The sequence below is a fragment of the Eretmochelys imbricata genome, chromosome 1 (assembly GCF_965152235.1).
Source record: "Eretmochelys imbricata isolate rEreImb1 chromosome 1, rEreImb1.hap1, whole genome shotgun sequence".
Lineage (NCBI taxonomy): Eukaryota > Metazoa > Chordata > Testudines > Cheloniidae > Eretmochelys > Eretmochelys imbricata.
This window is the reverse complement of record NC_135572.1, coordinates 153,130,958-153,148,077: the sequence shown is the minus strand read 5'-3', so window position 1 is coordinate 153,148,077 and position 17,120 is coordinate 153,130,958. Positions and strand designations below refer to the sequence as shown.

At 41.0% G+C, this 17,120-nt stretch overlaps 1 protein-coding gene across 9 annotated transcripts in view; it reads left to right on the top strand.

The window, feature by feature from the left end:
* The window catches only part of LOC144265033 (X-linked retinitis pigmentosa GTPase regulator-like), a 103,823-nt gene that overhangs the window by 9,361 nt on the left and 77,342 nt on the right, over positions 1-17,120 (top strand). For 6 of the 9 annotated variants that reach the window (XM_077817217.1, XM_077817182.1, XM_077817175.1 and 3 more), the window contains 3 exons: positions 8,257-8,349; positions 11,694-11,756; positions 16,279-16,437. In XM_077817217.1, the coding sequence (XP_077673343.1) occupies positions 8,257-8,349; positions 11,694-11,756; positions 16,279-16,437 (315 nt within the window). Of the gene's footprint in view, positions 1-8,256; positions 8,350-11,693; positions 11,757-16,278; positions 16,438-17,120 lie in introns of those variants that run through there. The other 3 variants (XM_077817236.1, XM_077817200.1, XM_077817191.1) reach the window with 3 other exon arrangements.

Below are 17,120 nucleotides of genomic sequence, written 5' to 3'. Positions count from 1 at the left end.
TTACCTCTGTCAATGGAGTGGTATGCCCGTTCAGTCAGTCCTGGGGTGGCTGAGAACATTGGCGCGTAGCTAGTGCACAGCTCCTTGATCTGCTGTCGCTGCATATGCCCAAGGGTCATGGAGAGGTTCACCTCTTCCACACCACCAGCACATTTCCCTTCGTAGTAGACACCTTCGGGCCACTCAGCGTCGTCTCCTCCGTGGGCTGTAAACTGACAAACCTTTAATTCTCTGGAATAAAAGGGCTTTAGAGAATTAATATGGTACACCTTAGGCTTTCGGTTGGAGGTGGGGAATGCTATGAGATAAGTAACAGCTCCCAGGCGCTCCTGGGCCATGAATGGCCCTTCCCACGATGCTTCCATTTTATGGGCCTGGAGTGCCTTTAAGACGATGACCTGGTCTCCTACTTTGAAGGAACGCTCTCTGGCATGTTTATCATACCAGGCTTTTTGCTCTTTTTGAGCATCCTGTAAGTTTTCTCTAGCAAGGGCTAAAGAGGTTCGGAGGGTGTTTTGTAGGTTGGTTACAAAGTCCAGAATGTTAGTTCCTGGAGAAGGTGTAAATCCCTCCCATTGCTGCTTCACCAACTGCAATGGCCCCTTAACCTCAAGGCCATATACAAGTTCAAATGGGGAAAACCCTAAACTGGGGTGTGGTACAGCTCTGTAGGCAAAGAGCAACTGCTGCAACACTAGGTCCCAATCATTGGAGTGCTCATTTACGAATTTACGTATCATGGCCCCCAAAGTTCCATTAAACTTCTCCACCATGCCATTTGTTTGATGGTGGTAAGGAGTGGCAACCAAATGATTTACCCCATGAGCTTCCCAAAGGTTTTCCATAGTTCCTGCCAGGAAATTAGTCCCTGCATCTGTGAGGATGTCGGAGGGCCAACCTACCCTGGCAAAAATGTCTGCTAGTGCCTGGCACACACTTTTAGCCCTGGTGTTGCTTAGAGCTACTGCTTTTGGCCATCGGGTGGCAAAATCCATGAAAGTCAGTATGTACTGCTTTCCTCTGGGTGTCTTTTTCGGAAAAGGACCCAGAATATCCACAGCTACTCGCTGAAATGGAACTTCAATGATGGGGAGTGGCTGGAGAGGGGCTTTGACCTGGTCTTGGGGTTTCCCCACTCTTTAGCATACCTCACAAGACCGGACATAGGTAGAAACTTCCTTGCCCATTCCCTCCCAGTGGAATGACTCCCCCAAACGGTCTTTGGTCCCGTTCACCCCAGCATGGCCACTAGGGTGATCATGGGCTAAGCTCAAGAACTTGGCCCGGTATTTAGTTGGAACTACCAACTGTCTCTGAGGATGCCAGTCTTCCTGGTGTCCACCAGAAAGAGTTTCCTTGTATAAAAGTCCTCTTTCTACAACAAATCTGGATCGATTAGAAGAGCTGAGAGGCGGTGGGTTGCTCCGTGCCGCTGTCCAAGCTCTCTGGAGGCTTTCATCTGCTTCCTGTTCGGTCTGGAACTGTTCCCTTGATGCTGGAGACATCAGTTCCTCATTGGATTGTGGACCTAGGCTTGGTCCCTCTGGAAGCGATGTAGGGGATGGGGCTGTTTCCGTTGACTGTGAACCGCTTTCCGCTGGTGCACTATGTTGGGATTCAGGCTCCAGCTGAGCCTCTTGTGTCGGGTTATGGGCTGCTGCCAGTTCAGGTTCGGTGGGGCCCTCTGGTGTTGAGGTTGCAAGTACTGGATTCAGTGCTGGCAATGGGTCTGCTGTTGGTTGTTTGGCTGGTTCCGGTTCTGGGACTGGTTCCGTCTGGGTCTCTGGGACTGGATCCACTACTGCTGTTGCAGACACAGGCCTGGGGTCCGGGTCCATCACCTCTGACCGGGTCCTGATAGAAGTTTCCGGAACAGAGCTAGGCACGGCTTGTTTAGCCTGGCTGCGGATGACCGTTCCCACCCTCTTGGCCTGCTTCACGTAATTGGCCAAGTCTTCCCCCAACAGCATGGGGATGGAATAATCATCATAGACTGCAAAAGTCCACGTTCCTGACCAGCCCTTGTACTGGACAGGCAACTTGGCTGTAGGCAAATTGAAAGAGTTGGACTTGAAGGGATGAATCGTCACTTGGATCTCTGGGTTGATTAAATTGGGGTCCACTAAGGAAGCATGGATAGCTGACACTTGTGCTCCGGTGTCCCTCCACACGGTGACCTTCTTCCCGCCCACACTCACAGTTTCCCTCCGCTCCAAGGATATCTGGGAGGTATCTGGGCCTGTGGACCTCTGGTGTGATTCCGGTGCAATGAACTGTAATCTGTTTATTTGAGCATGAGCTTTCGTGAGCTACAGCTGTAGCTCACGAAAGCTCATGCTCAAATAAATTGGTTAGTCTCTAAGGTGCCACAAGTACTCCTTTTCTTTTTGCGAATACAGACTAACACGGCTGTTACTCTGAAACCTGTAATCTGTTGGGGTTCTTGGGGCAGTTGGCCTTTACATGCCCCAGCTCGTTACATTTAAAACATCGTCCAGCTGACGGGTTGCTGGAGAACGGGGTGGTGGGACGGTAAGGGGTCTGGAGGGTTCTTTGGGAGGTAGGTGGGGCTTTGGGTGGCCCCTGGTAATAGGATGTGGTCTGGGGTTGTCCTTTCTGGTATCCGCTCCAACTGCGACCAGTTTTCTTCTTCTGTGCCACCTCCACCCATCTGGCTCCAATCTCTCCTGCCTTGATTACAGTTTTGGGCTTCCCATCTAGGATGTATCTTTCTATTTCCTCAGGAACCCCCTCTAAGAATTGTTCCATTTGCATTAGGAAGGGCAAATTTACTGGAGACTCACCACTTGCTCCTGATATCCAGGCATCCCAATGTTTCACAATGTGGTGGGTATGTCGGGTAAATGACACGTCTGGTTTCCACCTTAGGGCTCTGAACCTCTGACGAGAATGCTCGGGTGTTATCCCCATTCTGACTCTCGCCTTGGATTTAAACAGTTCATACTTGTTCGTGTGTTCTTTAGGCATTTCAGCTGCCACCTCAGCTAAGGGTCCACTGAGCTGCGGCCTCAGCTCTACCATGTATTGGTCAGTAGAGATGTTGTACCCAAGGCAGGCCCTTTCGAAGTTTTCTAAGAAGGCCTCAGTATCGTCACCTGCCTTGTAGATAGGGAACTTTCTGGGATGGGAAGTGGTACCTGGAGAAGGATTGCTAGGGTTTGTTGGTATATTCCGCTGAGCCTTTATCTTCTCCATCTCCTCCACATGCTTCCTCTCTTTTTCCTTTTCCTCCAGTTCTTTGTCCCTTGCTTCCATAGCTCTCCTGCGAGCAGCCGCTTGGTGTTGTTCTGCCTCTTTCGCTGCCTCCCTTTCTTTCTCCTTTGCCTCCATTTCTTTGTCCTTTGCCTCCATTGCTTTCCTGTGAGCAGCTTCTAGAGCTTTTTCGGTTGCTTTCATTGTCTCCAGTTTGGCTAACTCCAATTTGTGTAGTGCCTTGGTGCCTGACATCTTTACCTCTCTGTTTTTAACTAACTTTACACCCGAGGTTTAGAAATAAACAAACAAAACTTGGCTGTAAAATTTTGCTGTGCTGGAATAGAATACCTATTCTCTGATAGTGATTGTCAGCCTACAGAAAAAGACAATTCCCTTGTCTCTACTCTGGGCCCAAATCAAAGCAAAAAACCTCCAACTACTTGGAAACCTGCTTACCAGCAGCCCAAAGGGAAAAAAAAATTCCTTTTTAAACTTGTGCTCCTTGTAAAAAAATCAAAATCCAAAAAAAAAACCCCTGCCTTTTTTGTCTCCAGGCAAATGGGTAGAACATCCCTCCCCTCCATTTACTTTTAGGGGGAAAAAAAAAAACCTCTGGGTTGGAAGACTGTGAATTTCCCTGTAGGAGTTAAGTACCCTGCCTCCAGGCAAAGAAAACCTGCAATTCACAAAGATAATCCCCTTTTGTCTCTGCTTGGCCACAAAGCAGAGAAAAAAGAAGCTGCTTTCAGGACTTCCTTTCCAAAGGGGAAAAAAAATTTCCTTTTTAAAATCTGTATTTCTAGTTCAAAAAATCTCAGCTGGATCTCAGAATGATTTCAGGTTAATCCCACCACTATGCCACCATGTCAAGGTTCCTCCCCCACTCTGAACTCTAGGGTACAGATGTGGGGACCTGCATGAAAAACCTCCGAAGCTTCTCTTTACCAGCTTAGGTCAAAACTTCCCCAAGGTACAAAATATTCCACCCTTGTCCTTGGATTGGCCGCTACCACCACCATACAAATACTGGGTACTGGGGAAGAGCTGTTTGGACACGTCTTTCCCCCCAAAATACTTCCCAAAACCTTGCACCCCACTTTCTGCACAAGGTTTGGTAAAGAGCCTCACCAATTTGCCTAGGTGACTACAGACCCAAACCCTTGGATCTGAGAACAATGAAAAAGCATTCAGTTTTTGTACAAGAAGACTTTTAATAGAAATAGAAGTAAATAGAAATCACCTCTGTAAAAATCAAGATGGTAGATACCTTACAGGGTAATTAGATTCAAAACATAGAGAACCCCTCTAGGCAAAACCTTAAGTTACAAAAAAGATACACAGACAGAAATAGTTATTCTATTCAGCACAATTCTTTTCTCAGCCATTTAAAGAAATCATAATCTAACACATACCTAGCTAGATTACTTACTAAAAGTTCTAAGACTCCATTCCTGGTCTATCCCCGGCAGAAACAGCATATAGACAGACACACAGACCCTTTGTTTCTCTCCCTCTTCCCAGCTTTTGAAAGTATCTTGTCTCCTCATTGGTCATTTTGGTCAGGTGCCAGCGAGGTTACCTTTAGCTTCTTAACACTATACAGGTGAGAGGAGCTTTCCCCTGGCCAGGAGGGATTTCAAAGGGGTTTACCCTTCCCTTTATATTTGTGACACTGACAGTGTCTAATAACTATTCTTAAATAGAGAAAGTTTATGTAGTGGAGATAATCAGGACGTGAACTGAAAATGAACCTGGAGGTTCTTTTTTGTTTGAGAAGCAATGCTGAATGTAACTAGCAAAGGTCAATATGAATCCTTATCTGAAACTTAATATTCAAGATGTTACATGTTTAAAATTAAAACTTTTTGGAGTTATAAATTATATGTGAACAGAAAATAACCCTAAACATTTTCATAAATGATACTGCTACTATGGTAAATTACAACAACAACACAGAAAAAGTTTTGATGGAGCATAGTAAACACACTTTTAATAAAAATCTCATTTTTGTTTCTTTGAAATGCTAGTAGCAGTAACCAACAAAGAATTAGAGTCCTGTCTGAACTAATGCAAAAGAGACTACAGTTTAATTGGCAATCATGTCAGTTAAATATATTGGCAGTTCATCTCATGTAAATGCCAGCATTAAAAAAATAGGAAATGGAATTTTGAAACCAAAAATTCATGATGCATTTTCAGAGTGGATTTTTATTCTGAGGTAGAATTCTCCCCATCTACCACCCTAGGACGTTTGAAATAGGTGTTCCCCCTTGTTACTTCTGTGTTGCTTAAATGTTTTTTCATTATATAGGTGTTTGAGAATATCCTGTCTGTCCCCATGCTAGGCTGCTTTTTGTTTGTATGTGGGGAAATTGGGATTTGTGAAAAACAAGTGTTTTAACAATGAAAATGCTTTTATGCCTTTATAACAGACTGTTTTTTCACTACAACACATTTTTCAAAGTATTTACTGCACAGTAGGGTTTTTCCAGTCTAACTTCAGAGACAGTGATACTGCGATTTAATTATACTTGACTAAAACTTCAAAGTATTTTTTCAAGTTGTGGAAGTTTTATTAAATAGTTTGTATTTACCACTTAACATTTCTGATAAGCTAAACTTTTATTTTTATTTTTCTCTAACTTTATTGGCAAGACATTACATTGGGAAAGGGTGACCATTACCAAAAAAACAACCCTTCCCAACAGTTGTTTTTGGGCTTTGTGTGTTAAGAATTATGTAGGTTTTAAAGCTGTACAATGATGTTAAAAATCTTTTAAAAACTATATGTTTATAATGTAGAATAAGTGCTTTTGCTATGTACTTCAAAAATGAAAAATGATTGACTTATACACTTCGAAATAGTCAGAGTTTCTGTAACCCAAACTCAAAACCTTCACTGGGGAACCAGATTGTTGAAGCACAAAACAGCTGCAAGTTAGGTGAGTGTACATGCGGGATCATGGATGTGAGCAGTGCTGGTTTTAACAGTCAAGGCGGCTAAGGCAGAAGTTCACACCTTCTAGCTGCTGTGTAGACATACTCATTCACAGTGCTTCCCAATAGGAGGAGCAGAGTGCACTCCTGCTGAAGCTCCATAAAGCTCTGACAGATGGGGGTTCATCAGAGAATGGCTGACTTTTCAGCTGCCTTAGCTCTGCTTGAGCCAGCATGCTACAAATAGCACTGTGGCAAGGGTAACAGCTTGGTCTAGCCACCTGATTACAGTCCTCCCTGGCCCCGGATATGTACTCATGCAGCTAGCAAGAGCCACTGTCGGTGCCATCAGAGCCACGCTGCTATTCTAAGCATGCTAGCTCCAGCAGAGCTTGAACATGTATGTCCTCTTAAGAGGGCATACATGCTGTGTAGACATACCCTTGTATACAAGGAACTTTGCTAGAGCAGGTATTGTAATTTACACCTTGCTATGCCAACTTTGCTAAATTTGGTCCATGGTATTACACAAGATCACCATTTAAAAAAATAAATGTTTTCAGCACTAAGCAAACGGTCAAATGCAGCTGTTTAATCTTCATATGTGTCTGAAAAGGATGCTGTTAGGTTTTTCAAATTGTTGATCTGCTACTTCTTCCATCTTCAATCTATGGATCTATTGTTTGAAATCACTTGTCTATTTGTAAACTGATTGAGCCCGTAAAGTTAATGAAAAACTCATCTACTAATTTCTTGAAAAATGTGATTCTGGCATTATTTCTTAGCTAAGTTTTGTAGTATAGCTTTTACATTGTAGGCTTACAGAACTGTCTGAATGTAAGAGGTTTTTAATATATCCTTTCGGTAAATATTACATCCAGATGCTAAATCTAATTCACAGGAGAACACACTCTTCTGGGAACAAGGCATACGGCAGACACATGTTCAAGGAGGAACCCACACAATATGTGGCCATATTTATATAAGTTAAATACAGACAATGTTCTGCAGAAGTTCAAATTTGGAAAATCTCTCCCACAGGCCAAATTGTGCATATACATCTGTAGAAATCACAGGGAAAATTTTGACACGCACAAAAAACTAAACCGAAAGAAAACAAACAACCCTCCACCCCCAAACAACCTCTTCCTGTGCTTTCATAGGGCCAAAATCTGGACATTGTATAAACTGTACAAAATGCAGGCATGTAAATGTGGAAGAAGTATATGCACCCTATTCTGACTTTCATCAGTCACCTGCACAGATTACTCATTTTTCCTATCTAGAATTATTTGCTTGTTCACGTGTCCATACTGTTGCTGTGTAAACAGATGCAGAGACCGTGTTTCCTAATCCATAGGTCCTGTCCAAGAATACTTCTCCATTTTGTGTCATGGAGGTTCTGTGGAACAGCCTATCAATAGTGTACGTAGGGGAAACTATAACTGAAATAAACAACTTCTGCCTTATGTGCCCTCTTCTGAGTGCTGGTTTTCTGGCAGATGTCTATGTACAGTGGCCTGTTAAAATTTGGCTGATATTACTGAAAAGATCTGCCAAAAAAAATCATCAAAGTGTAGAATTTGGCCTCAAGAATGCATTCACCACAGCCAAATTGTTGTCCATAACAAAACAGTCTCAGACACTTTTTAGGATGTGGACAATTGAGACAAAGTAAATTGTTATGGATAACAAAGCAAACTGTTTTGTTATGGAGAAGGCTGTTGCAGCCATGACACAAACAAGGGTGTTTTTTTTTCCTTTTTTTTTTTAAAGCCATTCTGACTACTAACTGTGGCTGACCAACTACACAGCAAGCCTGTGATGTTAATTTGTAGAAAAAGTTCAATTCCGTCCATGTGTATTGTAATTGACTATATTTTTGAAAATAGTCTGTTAGTTAAATATTAAATAGTGTTAAACAATTTAATTGTAAAATAAAGAATATTTAACTTCATTCATAATTTCCCTTACAAAAAGCTTTAATAATAATTAATTTATTGTGTGCCATGAGTTGATGGCCATCCTTAATTATGGTCTTCTGTAAAGTTGCTGCATATTCAAACACTTTTATGAGTTCCGACTGATGTCTTTATTTTGCAGGAAATGGTAAACTTTACATGTTTGGCAGCAATAACTGGGGCCAGTTAGGACTAGGAACAAAGAATACTATCAACAAGCCAACTTGTATAAAAGGTTTGTCTTATTTTCTTCTTTGGCTTTTTGATAGATGGCTTGATGAAAAAGTGATTTATAGTATCAATTTCCAAATTAAATACAAGGTCCCTATTTGATCTTCCGTCACCTCACGATTCTAGGTCTTATGGATTTTGAGGACTACTCAAGATACACAGAATCTGATCTTTTTGGATGCCCGTTAAGAATTCTCATTCAGTGTCATCTCTGTTTCTGTCCAACTCCATTCCATGTGCAGGGAAGTTATTGGATGGTTGATCTCTGAAGTGTTGTTTGGTGCTTAGACAGCAAGAGAGAGTATCGTTATATGTATGCATTGTTGTTTTAGCCATGTTGGTCCCAGGATATTAGAGGGACAAGGTGAATGAGGTAATATTTTTCATTGGACCAACTTCTGTTGGTGAGAGATGCAAGCTTTCAACCTTACACAGAGCTCTTCGTCAGGTCTGAAGTTGGTCCAATGAAAGATATTACCTCACCCACTTTGTCTCTCTAATATCATTATATGTAACCTTCTGCCAATGCAACCCCTGATCGAGACTGTCTCATTATCTGTCCTACTACTTTTTGAGCAAATATGAGAAATACCTGAAGGTATCCCAAAAAAGCAGAGCCATTAATGGATTCACCCACACCCACTATACACATAATTAAATAAAGAAGGAATGAAATAAATACCCATGCACTTTTACAGATTATGGAATTTGTCATTCCATCACAAACTCTTACAGTTTCTCCCAGCCAGCTCTACCTTCTCTAACAAATCAATAATTCCTTCCCCGTCAAAAAATTTATTCTGTCAATTCACCCCATTATTATCAGTACATCATTCTCCACCATCAAATCCATTAACTCCCTTCCTCTCTCTCATCAGATTTGTTCAGTTGCCCATCATCAAATACAAATTATTCAGTCTGTTCAAACCCTTTTCATCCAGGAATCAGTCAATTCTGCCCCAAACATCTTTCCAGAGCCCTTTGCTGCTTCTGTTCCTCTCCTTCTACCTTTTTCAGGCTGACGACAGAGGGGAGAGCAGGATCACTGGGATCTTCACCTCCTCTGTCAACAGCCATGTAAGGATACGGGATTGGTTCTTGCCTCGGCTAAGATAGCGTGGGAGCTCTCCCTTTGCTTCTGCTCTCAGTCTATGGTAGGCAATGGAAAGAGTGAGGAGAGCCCATAACAGAGCTCCTTCTTTTAGGAAGCGGGGGGAGGGCTGGGAGAAGGGCTAGACAAGATAGTTTCTTCACTCTCCTTGGCAGTGGCCAGCTGTGGAAAGGACTCATGGTGACTCCAAGATGGTGACAGCTGGGTATGGAATGGGATGGCAACAATTCCCTGCTCAAGTCCTGCTTGGGGCCAAGCAGCAGTCGTAGCATGTTGCTGTTGCAATCCTGAGAAAGTGCCTTCTTTGGCTTGCCCAGGAGCAGATGATCGTTGTGGGGAAGTGAGGGTAAACTCTATCAGTAATGCCAAAACTGTCAGCCATGTTACAGGCATTGTGTAGCAGGGCTGATATACTGAGGTGCCATACATCTGGTTGCTGTGGAGATACTCCTGGCCTTACAGGCTATAGATGGCACACAGCAGATGGAGGAGGTACATATGGGGAGAATGCAGGCTTCTGAAGAGCTAATTCAGATAATCTCCATACCCAAAAGAGGCAGAATGTAGGGTTTTCTGCATATGCTCTGTGATCCCACAGTACTTCCATTTTTTTTTCCAGGTGCAACAAGTAAAAGGGCTCGGAAGAGCATGGCGATTTCTGAGTACAGTAGAACCTCAGAGTTACGAGCACTCTGAAATGCTCATAATTCTGAACAAAACATTATGGTTGTTCTTTCAAAAGTTTACAACTGAACATTGACTAATACAGCTTTGAAACTTTACTAGACAGACAAAAAATGGTGCTTTCCCTTTTTTATTAGTGGATTACGTTGAACACAGTACTGTACTGTATTTGCATTTTTTTTTGGTCTCTGCTGCTTCCTGATTGTGCACTCCCAGTTCAAAATGAGGTTATTTGGTTGACTGGTCAGTTCGTAACTCTGGTGTTTGTAACTCTGAGGTTCTACTGTATGGTGTCGGTGGGTGTTGGGTGGAAAAGGGTCCAGAGCAGGGAGGATTTGTGTTTGTGTGGGAAAGTTCTAAGCCTGGGGTGGGAGAGGGTTCAGAGTTGAGGGGGTAAGTCTGAGCTGTGGAGTGACTGGGTAGAAAGTGGAAGGACCGTCAGTCTGGCAGGATGGAGATGTTTTAGAGCTGGTGGAGGTTGGTTTGTGAGGAGCTTGAGAAGGGTCTGAAAAAGGAGGGAGATGCCCTAGGGTGGCAGGATTGAGTGCTGGGGGAAATCAAATCAGTTTTGAATGAGTATGGGTGTATTGCTAGTGGGTGTGTAGACGTGGTAGAGAGAAACAGTAATAAGAATAGTAGGATAAGTGGTAAATAGGTTGTAGGGGCAGAAATTGGGAAGTAGAGAGAAGGTGAGAGGTCACACAGATAAATATTTTTCTCTATTTCTGAAATGGGAAGGAGTTACTAGAGGAGAGTGGATGCCGGTTTTTCTTCCCTCTTTTCTACGAAAACACTTCCCCGTGACTAGCCCCTTCCCCCACACAGGGTCCAGTTTTTCACTTCAAAAGCACTAGGGAGGGATAGAGGAAGAATGAGTGTGTTGCTGGGTGCATGTGCACGGTGGTGGGTGTAAAGGGAGGTTGCTATCTGCAGCCACACCGCTTATTCTGGGCACTAGCCCACAGTAGGCTTGCCACTAACAGCTGGTGATTACGCTGGTTAATGTGACCAGTTGAGAGGGTGATATAGAACATGACAGCCAGGGGGAGAGAAGAACAATAGAGAATTGGTATGTGGGGGTGAAAAGTTAGGGGAGTAGGAGGCAACAGAAATGGGTGATTATAAGGACACAAAATGGAGGGAGAAGGAAAATAGTGGGTTAGTAACACCATTTAAGTACTGAAAATTGGAGCAAGTGCCATCCATATAGTCGCCAGTTCAACTTGCTGCATTCTGCTGAGGGTTACCTTACCATGGTAAGATGTGGTCTCTGGTTGACTGGAATATTAGCACTCATGCAGTTAATATGAATGACCGCTACAAGCATTTGGGGAATCTTTCTATTTTTGTTTACCAAGGGGTGATTTTGATTGACACATTCTTATGAAATAAAGAGAAAAGTTATCTTAGAGTGTTCAGTTTATATTGTAAGTTTACCTGCTGCTGGTAAAAATATGAAAAGAGCAGATGGCTATATTCAGATTGCAAAATGTTGTTAAACAAATGTAACTATCAACCTGTTTGTAAACTTATTCTCTGACTTTAATTCATAGCTTTAAAACCAGAAAAAGTTAAACTTGCTGCTTGCGGGAGAAACCACACTTTAGTTTACACAGGTATGTAATCTACATTATTTGCATACTAGGTAAATATTTAAGGCAAAATTCTGCCCTGGTTTTTATGCATAGTTCTAATTCTGTAATGGGAGCCCCCTATGTGCATCTAGGGGAAAAACATCGCAGTGAAATGGGGAGGAGTTACTAGAGGAGAGTGACAGGTTTATCCGCAAAAAGAACAGGAGTACTTGTGGGCTTAGCCCATGAAAGCTTATGCTCAAATAAATGTGTTAGTCTCTAAGATGCCACAAGTACACCTGTTCTTTTTAGAGGAGAGTGAATGCCCCTTTTTTCTTCCCTCTTTTCTACCAAAACACTTACCCATGACTAGCCACTTAAACCACTTGTCATGCATTCTGTGCTCTGCATTCCTGAAATAACTTTTCCATGCCATGGTGTTTGTAAAGGAATTATATATAGGAGTTTGCAAACAATAGCCAGCTTGAAGAATTTCCTCCTGCCCTATTTTGATCTGAGGGTAACAATTTTATATAACTTCAGAAAAGGTCTGGATATGCAGCAAATATCTTTTAGAACCCTCTTCTAGTCTTCCTAAAAGGCAATATGCTCTGTCTCCCACTGTTGGGTTTGAGAAATTGGTTTGCTAAGCTTTAGAAGTTGGCACTTTCATTTTACAGAGACAATATGCAAGGATTGACATGTTTTTAAAATTTGTAGAAAGGAACTATCCTCCATATGGCACCAATCTTTGGAGCCTACAGTGATGTGAAGAGAGTGGTTGATTTGCTAAGGGTTTAATATCTGTTTGAACTCAGGATATAGTAAATTATTCTTACAATATAACAGAACACTTTAATAAGGATTGACTATAGTAACTTGAACAAGGTACAGATTTACAACTTGAAACAGGTATTGTGGCTGAATAATTTTTATGACCACCATTAACATTTGTAGTTATGCATGTTAAGATAACATTAAGGGTAATTAAAACTCATGCTTCAGGGCACAAGCTAATTAACCCTGGGTAAAGAAAGAAATTATTTCCCCTGCCCTTTTTATCGTGTTGTATACCTGGAAGCATCTATCTATCTATCTATCTATCTTAGGTACTTATATGGCCCCCATCACCATAGTATCTGAGTATCTCACAAACTTTAATGTATCTATCCATCACAATACCACTGTGAGATAGGGAAGTACTATTATCTCCGTTTGACAGCTGGGGAAATAAGACACTGAGAGGCTAAGTGACTCACTCAAGGTATCACAGGAAGTCTGTAGCAGAGCAGGGAATTGAACCCACGTCTCAAGTCTTAGCCTAGTGCCCTAACCACTGGACCATCCTGCCTCTTATGGAGTTTCTTTGCCTTCTTCTGAAGCATAAGGTGCTGTTTACTTCCAGTCGGAGGATCCTGAACTAGATGGACTATTAGTTCAGACTGGTATGACAGATCCAATATACTGTAACTATTTTGCGGAGATGTATCTGAAAGAAATGAGAACTGTAATCTAAAACCTTTTTGTTACAATTATCATTTGACAAAGTGTTAGAACATGTACAGTAATAGTGTACATGAGATTTTGTTTTTTTTGAAATTTTACAATACGGAAAAAATTTGCAACACTAGAAGTACAATACATAATGTAGCTACAATAACTATAGTAATTGATAAAAACTGCTGTGTGTGAGCTAAGTATTATTAAAGCAAGAATATATGTGAACAGTATTTTTTCCAAGGTAGTGGTATAATGAGAGATGGAATCTTTTACCTCTGGGTTACCCCTCACCTCCTTCAGATCCACCTTCAAGATTCTCTTCTGCTGTGATGCTTACCAGAAATCAGCCAGATTGGCTAAGTCAGAAACAAAATCAATGCGTTCCTAAAACACTTGGGTGCTTTTGAAAATCCCACGTATGCGTACCTAATTATGGGTTTAGGAACCTAACATTAGGGTCCAGATTTTTAAGAATTTTGGTCTCCGAATGCATAACAATTCATAATAACAAAACAAAAAGCTCCACAAAACCCATCACCTAATACTTTTAAATGATTAAGATCCAGGGTAAAGCAATTAAAGAAAACACTTAATTTTTTAAAAATTATTAAATTTGATTGAATATTTGTACAACTAATTTGAAGAACTGTGCTATTGCAACTTTATGTTAACATTTATAATTAACTAAATTTAAGCTTTTTAAACAAAATGCCACTACTAGTGGGCTCTCGTTTGAATTTTACAAAACTGCTATAGGCACACACAAAAGAAACCCTGACAAAAATTTGAAAATTAAGGCTTTTATCATGCAAATCCTTAAGTGGGTATATTACTTCGCTGTATGCGTGGTTCTACTGACTTCAGGTGGACTACTCATATGCTTAAAGTTAAGCACGGGCATAAATGTTGCAACATCAGGGGCTAAATCTGTATTTTTAATAATTTTTCTTAGTGGCATAAAATCTCTGACACTTCAAGACAAAGTTGTTACATTGTTAACCCTGGCGCAAGTTATTTAGTCTTTCAATACATTAGTGGTGTTATTGTGAACTGTTATGTCCGCAGAGATCAAAATTCATAAAAAGTAGGAGCCTAATACCAGTTTCCTAAACCTACATGTAGGCACCCAGGTGTGGGATTTTCAAAAGCACCTAAGTGCCTTAGGAGCTCAAGTCATGTTGACTTCAAACAGCAAACCTTGATGGATGAATACAGCCTGGTAAAGCATTTCAGGCTGTACTTGTCTTGTGGAGGCTCAACATATTGGAAGAGGGTGGCTGGAAATATAGCTTATCAATTTTGTGTTTGATTTTTGTGGTGTTCTTCTGCTAAAAGTGTTAGCGAGGCCCTGGGCTAGTCTCTTTTATCACAGATGAGTATTTTAAATATTAAACTCTTTAGTAGAAGACACACAAACTCTGAAATTATTTTTATTAGGAAGCTAAGGAAACAAGTACAAAACATCAGCTTTGCCAATTTAAAACTATATTGAGAAAAATATAGAGCTAGCAACAAATAAATAAAAATCTGATTGAAATAATAGTACCTCAGTCTTATAGCACTTTTCATCAGTAGATGTCAAAGCACTTCAGAAGGAGGTCAATCTAAAAAAATTAAGTAAGAATGATTTAAATAAAAATTTTTAAATTAAGATATTATTTTTATCCACCCTGTTCAAAATCATCAAGCTATGTACATAACTAATTAGGTGATTTTAATATTGTTACCATGGCCATGCCTCCCCATTTGCCTCCAGTTTTGTCACACTTGCTTATTATGTTTTGTCTTAAAGTAGATTGTAAACTATTGACTGTGTCTTTCTGTGTGTGTGCATAGCATCTACTACAATGGGCCCCCAACACCGGGGTGTTTTATTGTTATCACAATGCAAATGAATAAGAAACCAGTCATACAACTTAATTCATTAACTAAATATGTCCTTTTTTGGATAGCATATATTTTCCCAGTTATTTGTAAATGGACTGACCAGTAGTCCATGGATGTATACCAAGTAATATGTTAAACATCTTTGTAATGCTGCTCCTATATACAAACATAATTTTATTATATTTTAAAATCCAATAAAATTGCTTAGGTAAAGTTTAGCTGTAGGTAGAGTCCAACATAAAGCCTGTGCACCATTTATGCCCTTGAAATAGAGTTTATCTGGGATTTAAGGGTTGCAAAGGTCTTTAATAGCTCTCTGCATAAAGCTGAATTTTACCTATAGTGATTTGTAGTCTTCAGAGGAACTTGGCCTGCTGCAAAATTAGGGTAAAAAAATGTATCTTGTGTTTCTCAGTTGGGGAATATTCCTTGTGATTCCTGTGTAACACCTGTGTTACTTTCATATACGTTGTAATGTCTGAGTTTTTCAGTTTTTTTTCAGAGCAGATTAGATTCTCCTGATATCCTTCCTGTGTTTTAAATTTTTAATGTAGTGTGTCTTGAGGGAGAACTAAATTTATAAATATCTTTTTTTAACCTTTTATGTACAAGCAACAGTCCAACTGGGAAATGTAAAACTCTTTTTATGTACATAAATGATAAAGAAACAAAATCTGATGTACCAGAATTGAAGAAAACAATCAGAAGTGACAAACTTCTGTTAAATTGCCTTTGGTAACCTGGACTTTCCAGCAATTACTCAGTAAATTGCCTTTGGTAACCTGGACTTTCCAGCAATTACTCAGTCTGCAGATATTTTTAAGTTAAGGCTCTTCCAAGATGTCTTCTTGTCTCTTGAGCTCTAAAAGAACTCCAGAGTATGTAGAGTTCCTTCACTTTTGACATCTCTCTCCAAGCTGAGGGAAAACCCAACCTTCTCTAGATGCATGCGTATTCTAAAATGGAGAGGAAGACTGTTAGAACTTCCCCATCCAAAAGTGCCCAGGAAAGCTTCCTCGGGAGTTACAGCAGCAATTCATAATATCAGTGTTAGAATATTTCAGGACAGCTTAGCACAGCTTTCCTGCAATACTTTTTCTGTAGGAAGAAATTGAGCTCAAACTTTCTGATTTGCTGTCACTTATTCTACGTATTACATGTGCTTTTCTATGTGCAGAACGAGGACATGTATATGCTGCTGGAGGTAACAGTGAAGGGCAGTTGGGATTAGGTGACACAGAGGAAAGAAACACGTTTCATCTAATTAGTTTTTTTACCAACCAGTACAAGATCAAACAGCTGGCAGCTGGATCTTACACATCAGCAGCACTAACCGGTGAGAGCAACAGCTAATAACAAATGCCTATAGCATGAAAAGGTAAAAAATATGTTAACAACATAGCTTATCCTTTGACAGCCACATTGAGTCTGATGGAAGCCTTATACCATGATCATTTGTTTTCCAAAAGCAGTAATTAGCAGTGGAGACTTGATAAGTCCGTGTGTTGGTAGAAAGGCTTTCAGCTATCTGATGCTAGGCCCCTTTTCTCCCTTTGCAATCTCATTCATACCTCTTTCACAAATCCTACCTTATGGCAGCCAGTAAGATGTGTGCTAGGCTATTTTCCTCTCTACCAACGGCTAAAGCTCTCCTCGGATTTGCGAAGCAGCCCTGTGTAGTTTTAGTTCCAAATACTGCCCCAGGAACTGCTGCAGCTAGAAGGGTTTTATGCAGAGCTAGCTTCCCACAACTTGGAATTGCTGTACAGAGAAGGCTGGATGGTGGCTGAAGATTATTGTATCGTTCCTTTGCCTCAGCCACTCCTTGTTGCTGACATGGGTCTCTGTGCAGATGAGACTGGGTCTGGGACAAATAGGAGAACAGCTACTCTAATCACCATGAGGGAGACAGAACGAGGTTGGGGTGAGTGTGAGAGGGATAGGAGAAAGCAGGGGAAAAAGAAGAGAATTAGTGGGGTGAATGGAAAAGCTGGGATAGAGAATCAATTTGGAGAAAAG